The 6,727-nt window shown below is 38.2% G+C and overlaps 1 protein-coding gene across 1 annotated transcript; it reads right to left on the bottom strand.

Moving 5' to 3' along the window:
* Positions 1–2,476: 2,476 nt before the first annotated feature.
* LOC121473816 (olfactory receptor 1D2) lies at positions 2,477–3,466 on the bottom strand. Its single transcript, XM_041726558.1, has one exon. It carries the CDS (start codon positions 3,437–3,439, stop codon positions 2,477–2,479), a length of 963 nt encoding a protein of 320 aa, XP_041582492.1. The 5' UTR covers positions 3,440–3,466.
* Between the last annotated feature and the right edge of the window lie 3,261 nt (positions 3,467–6,727).

Raw genomic sequence — 6,727 nt, 5'->3', positions numbered from 1 at the left:
GCAGCCAGTGAGAGTTCCAGTTGCTCCACATTCTTAACATAAGTTGATGTTTTCCATCCTTTACATTGGAGCTTTTTGGTGGGTGTATGGTGGTATCTTATTGTGGCTTTAAGTTGCATGTCCCTGCTGACTAAGAAAGTTAAGCACTTTTTCATGTGGTTATTCTCCACAGGTAAAGTTTCTTGTTCTTGTTCTTGTTTGAGTCCTTTGCCCACTTTTCTATTGGGCTGCCTATCCCTTTTATGTTGATTTGTGGGAGTTCTTTATGTGTTTAGCTTAGGAGTCCTTTGCCAGATGTATGTAGTAATATCTTCCATTTAGTGGTTGTCTTTCATTCAGCTATGGTGGGTCTGAGAAACAGGAGGTTTTAATTTTAAAATACTCCGACTTGTCATTTTGTATTTTATAGTTAGTGTTGTGTCTTGTTTAAGAATCTTTGCAAAATCTTTGCTAATATTCTCCTATGTTTGCCTCTAAAGGATATATGGTTTTATCTTTCACATTTATTTAGATCTGCTGTCAACCTAGACTTGATTTTTATATCGGATGAGGGAGAGATCAAGATATTTTTTATTCTTCTAGGGGTGCCTGGGTGGCTCAGTCACTTGAATGCCTGACTCTTGGATTTGGCTCAGATCATGGTCTTAGGGTCATGAGATCAAGCCCCCATCAGACTATGGGCTTAGTGAGGATTCTGCTTGAGATCTCTCTTTCCTTCTCTCTTGACCCTACCCTTGCTTACGCTCTCTCTCTAAAAAAATATAAATAAATCATTTTTGAAAAAGATTTTTTTTTTTACCCCAAAGTGGATTTCCGATTTGTCCAGTTCCATTTATTGAAATGCTTATCCGGTCCCTGCTGCATTCAGTGTAAATATCCAGGATATTTACACACACCCCTCCACCTCTGGAGAGGGGCAATGGATTGGAGATCAAATCATCAGTGGCCAGTGATTTAATCAATCATGCCTATGTAATGAGGCTTCAATAGAAACCCAATAGGACAGAGTTCGAAGAGCTTCTGTGTTGGTGGCACATGGAGATTTGGGGAGAGGTGTATGCAGAGAGGGCATATAAGCTCCCTGCCCCTTCCCACATGTCTTGCCCTATACATCTCTTTCATCTGGTTGTTCATGAATAAGCAGTGATCTAGTAAGTAAAATGTTTCTCTGAGTTCCATAAGCTATTCTGAGAAAATTAATCCATCCCAAGAAGGGGATTGTTGGAACTCCAAACTATAGCTGGTCAGTCAGAAGCACAGGTAATGCCTTGGACTTGTAATTAGTGTCTAAATGGGGAGGAAGGCAGTCTTATAGGACTGAGCCCTTAAGCTGTGAGATTTGGTACTATCTCTAAGTAGATAGTGTCGAAATTGAGTTGAATTGAAGGACACCCAGCTGGTATCAGAGCACTGCCTGGTGGTGTTGAAAACACACACACATCAAAATTGCTGTCAGAATTGTATAACCTAAGTAGAATTTGGGTCTCACAATTACCTTCTTCCTTTTGCTGCTTCTGCTACCACCCCTATCATGAACATGTGTTGATATGCTTGAGAGTTTTGTTTTGAGGGAATGAAGAAGAGATGAGAGATAAGGAACTACAGAAATAAAGGACCAGATGGACTTTTCCAATGACAATCTGACTTTTCTCAGAGAGAAGGAATGCAGGAAAAAGGCAACAGAAGTAGTATTGTTTTGAGGCCCAAAGGACAAAAATTGCTCCAGACCAAAAGAGAGGGATTTCTTGCCATTTCCACCTGAACATCAGTGGTTGTGTCCAGAAGGACAATGGGTCAGAACTAAGCAGTGGGGACTGTGCCCAGCAGAGCTTCTGTGGCAGGTAAGGGGTGGCCTCACCCAGGACATCGGCAGTGGATTGGTACAAGTTGTCTTCTTGCAGGCAACCAGATCTTTAGAGAATTTCAGAGGTCAGAGACTATGAGTGGATGTGTGCTAGAGAACATAACAGATCCCACTAGGCCATAACTGGGAATATCTGGGTAATACGGGGCTGTGGTCCTGTGTCAGACAAGTTGAAGGATTTGATTTTGCAGACTTTCGGTATTAATGTTGGTGGCCTTATTTATAGCCAAGGCTGCTGTTGCTTGGTGGACATTGGGTTACATTCACATTTCTTTTTTTTTTTTAAGATTTTATTTATTTATTCATGACAGACACACAGAGAGGGGGAGAGAAAGGCAGAGACACAGGCAGAGGGAGAAGCAGGCTCCATGAAGGGAGCCTGATGTGGGACCCGATCCCGGGTCTCCAGGATCATGCCCTGGGCTGAAGGTGGTGCTAAACCGCTGAGCCACCCGGGCTGCCCACATTCACATTTCTTTTTTTCATCACAGCTGTATGAGCTCATTCTGAGTTGGTGCTATGTACTTTGTACTCTATTCCCCATAGGATAATGCCTTGCACATGGTGAAGGAAATTTTCAGTCTCCACTTAAGTGGCCTTTCCAAAATTACCTCATGTCAACCTCTGGAAGGCTTTCCCTAGGAACAGTCTTCCCAGAGCCCCATGCATGTCCTTGTTCCTCAGGCTGTAGATGAAAGGGTTCATCATGGGGGTAACCACAGCATACATCACTGTGGCTACTGAGTCCTTCATGGAGTAAGTGTGGAGAGGCTGCAGATATACCATACAAAGTGTCCCATAAAAGAGGGAGACTACAGCCAAATGGGAGGCACAGGTGGAGAAGGCTTTGTACTTGCTAGAGGCTGAGGGTATTCGGAGGATGGCTCTGACAATCCAGACATAGGACATTATCATGAACCCTAGTGGGGCGAGGAAGATGAAAGATCCTGTAGCAATCAGCACTGTATGATTTACTTGGGTGTTGGAACATGCAAGCCTCAGCAGGACATACATCTCACAGAAGATGTAGTGGATCTTCCGGGATCCACAGAATGTCACTCTGGTCATGAGGAGGGTGTGGGTGAGGCCATAGAGGGCAGAAAGTGCCCAACACAAGGCGAGGAGCAAAATACAGAGTCCAGGGCTCATGGCTGTGGTGTAGTGGAGGGGGCGGCAGATGGCCACATAGCGGTCATAAGCCATTGTGGCCAGGATGAGGTTGTCCAGGGCCACCAAGGAGACCAGGAAGTAAAGCTGTGTCAGACACCCTGCATAGGAGATGGCTTTGTTCTGAGACTGGAGGCTCACCAGCATCTTGGGTATTGTATTGGTGACAAAGAAGAGGTCAGTGAAGGAGAGGTTGGCCAGGAAGAAGTACATGGGAGTGTGCAGGCGGGGATCAAAGCTGATGGCCAGGATGATGAGCACATTTCCCACCACTGTGACCAAGTACATGGACAGGAACATCCAGAACTGGACCCGCTGCTGCTCAGGACTCTCAGAGAGCCCCAGAAGCAGGAACTCAGAGACTATAGTCTGGTTGCTTTCATCCATTTTTCCTACTGTCTGCAACATTAACACCAACAAATGTTTATTAAATGCTCTCAATTGAATAAGGACTTCAAATAAGCAAAATCAACTATTTTTTTAGCATTAAAAATATCTTAGGCTAAATTTTATAATTTTTTGATATTAGACAATGCAATAGCATATAAAAGCAAAACATGGGAAATTTTTATACAACTCAATTATTCCAGCAACTTCTAATCTGGCCAATACTCAATACTGTACGAATAATACACATATCTTATTTTAAATCATATCATCTTACAAATTTCTTGAAGTGCTTAAAGATTAGATGGTATATTATGATATTGTGTAGATATAAGTGATATTTAAAACAGGTGTATGTGGCATAAGAAACTGGTGTTATACAATTGGATGAAAGATATTGTAAAGGAAATGGAAAAATGATGATTTGCTGAGAGGATGACCTATTTGGGAAACCTAAAACAATTCACTGAAATGCCATTAGAAATAAAAATGGATTTGAAAACACTTCAAATCTGAGTTCTGACACTTTCTGTTAAACCCCCAGCTAGTTATCTGAGCTTTTTATATATATATATATATATTTTTGTAGAGCACATCTTCTTCTTTTTTTATTTATTTATAAATTTATTTTTTATTGGTGTTCAATTTGCCAACATATAGAATAACACCCAGTGCTCATCCCGTCAAGTGCCCACCTCAGTGCCTGTCACCCAGTCACCCCCACCCCCCGCCTGAGCTCTTTTAAGACTATTTCTTTCCGTGAAAAGTGGATCATGGTGAGAATAAAATGAAGTAATAAAAAGCTGGCCTACTTTAAGTATTTAAGAAATGAATGAAGTAATAAAAAACTGGTCTGCAGTAAGTACTCAAGAAATATTTATTATTATTATTATTATTTTGTTATTATTTTTATTTTTATTATATGTAAGCAATAGTCAAGAATAATAAGTTTAAAAAATAATGTGAAAGGATACCTGGCTGGCTCTGTAGGATGCACATGTGACTCTTGATTTTGGGTTCATGAGTTGAAAAACTTCACTGGGTTGCTTACTTAAGATTACTTTAAAAAATTACATATACATATTATATATTATAATTATAGATTATGCTATATGTTATAATTATATATGTTATATTTATATTATAATTATATATTATGATATTATAATGTGAAACAATGCCATCTACATCATCAACAAACAAATCTATGCATTAAAATGTTGATATTCAGTCAGGGTCTCCTAATCCTTCAGAGAAGCATATAGTGGAAACTTAGTAAGTGGAAAAGCATACCAAGATTCCCAAGGTTTTTATTCTACTGCATGAGTCTAAAATTTGAACTATTTGAAGTAAAACTTTGAATAGGGTTTTTAAGAAAACATCTATGTTTAACTTCAAAATAATTGTGAAAATGAGCTAGAAAAATGTTGAAAAAGAGAGAACAGGGGGACACTTTCCTGGCAAATATAAAGGGTTATAAAACTATGTGGTACTGGTGCTGGAATGAACAGATCAACCAAACAGGTTCAAGTACAGACCAAAGAACATGTAGGATTCAGTGTATTATTACTATAGCACTTTGGGAAAAAAACTGTTGTATTATTCAATAAATGGCGTTGAGACAATTGTCTCATTATTTTAGAGGAATATGAGATCCATATTTTGTTTTTTACCAAACACATTTCAAGCATACCAAAGATTAAAATAACATGTCTTTTTTCCTTTCAGAAATCTAAAATATAAGAAATAAAAATCTTAAAAACAGCAAAAAGAATAAAAAGGAGGACATATAAATAAGTTATATTGAATTTCACTGTGTGGAGATAAATAACAATGTATTACTTAACATTTGTATTATTTGAGATGCGAAGGGTGAAAAAGACCAGGCTATGAAGTCTGGATCAAAGAGCATTACAGAGAATTACATGTGCAAGGGATGTGAGCTGAGCCTTCATTGTATATAAGGAGTTAAATATGGGTCAGTATGGTTGGGGTGAAGGGGAAAGTGGTGAGATGTGGGATGGTGCAGGTAAGCAGGGGTCAGGTCATGCAGAGCCTTACTAGGATTTAAAAATTTTATCTTAAGTACAGTAAAAAGCCTTAAAAAGCTTAAGCAGAAGAAGGTATATTTATTAACTGTTCTTCTATTTGTATTTTACCAATAGTGTTTTGATAATTAACTATGGATTTTCATTATTAATCAAATGCTTTTTCAGTGCTATTATGCTGATAGCTTTGGTAATAATTGAACCATACTTGCATTTAAATTTAATTAAATTTAAATAGAAAGAAAGCAAACACCATCCCAAATTCTGCCTTGCAACCAACTGTAACATTTTGGTGAACATACTTCCTCAGCTTTTTTGTTTCAGTTACCTTATGCACTCGACAATGTGATGGGTAAATTCTCCAAGTCAATATTGTGACTTATCATATAATTTTCTTCCTGAATAACTTTATATTGCTGCCTGCATGATTTTTTGTTTAATCTTAAAATTAAAATTTACTAAGTTCTGTTCAGTAATTCCACTGAATTCCACTGTGTGGAGATAGATAGCTATTCACATTTTGATGTTTTTATTATTTGAGATATGAAGGATGTTTCTCCACTGACTTATCTGACCTACAATGTCCTTATCAACCTTAAAATTATGTCTCCTTTCATTTTATGAAAATCTTCTTTCATTTTTTCCTTATTTTTTCTGTTACATTTGTGGGAATTTATACTATAAATATACAGTAACTATAAATTAACATTTGATTTTGGTAACACTACTCCATCTCATCTAAAAAACCTGTAGTAAACCCCAACCTGCATTTCTGAAAATGAATAGACCAATTAAAGTAGTGTTTTGAATAGACTCAATAGTCTAATAGAAGAGTATCATTCCAAGTATTCAGATGAATGATCCTTTTATACAGAAGACTTTATATAAAAAATAAAACTTTAAAAAATTAATTAATAATACTAATAGCAGGGATCCCTGGGTGGCGCAGCGGTTTGGCGCCTGCCTTTGGCCCAGGGCGCGATCCTGGAGACCCGGGATCGAATCCCACATCAGGCTCCCGGTGCATGGAGCCTGCTTCTCCCTCTGCCTGTGTCTCTGCCTCTCTCTCTCTCTCTCTCTCTCTCTCTCTGTGACTATCATAAAAAAAAAATAATACTAATAGCAGGTAGATATTGCATCTGTCAAAAGAGAATGCCCCTCTATTAAGAAAATTTCCGTTTGGGTGAAAAATAAGATCATGAAATTTAAAAATATAATGGTAGGCAATTGACTTTCGGCATGACAATATGAGAAGCTCCAC

This window comes from Vulpes lagopus, chromosome 12, assembly GCF_018345385.1.
Source record: "Vulpes lagopus strain Blue_001 chromosome 12, ASM1834538v1, whole genome shotgun sequence".
Classification (NCBI taxonomy): domain Eukaryota; kingdom Metazoa; phylum Chordata; class Mammalia; order Carnivora; family Canidae; genus Vulpes; species Vulpes lagopus.
This window is presented reverse-complemented; position numbering and strand designations above follow the sequence as displayed.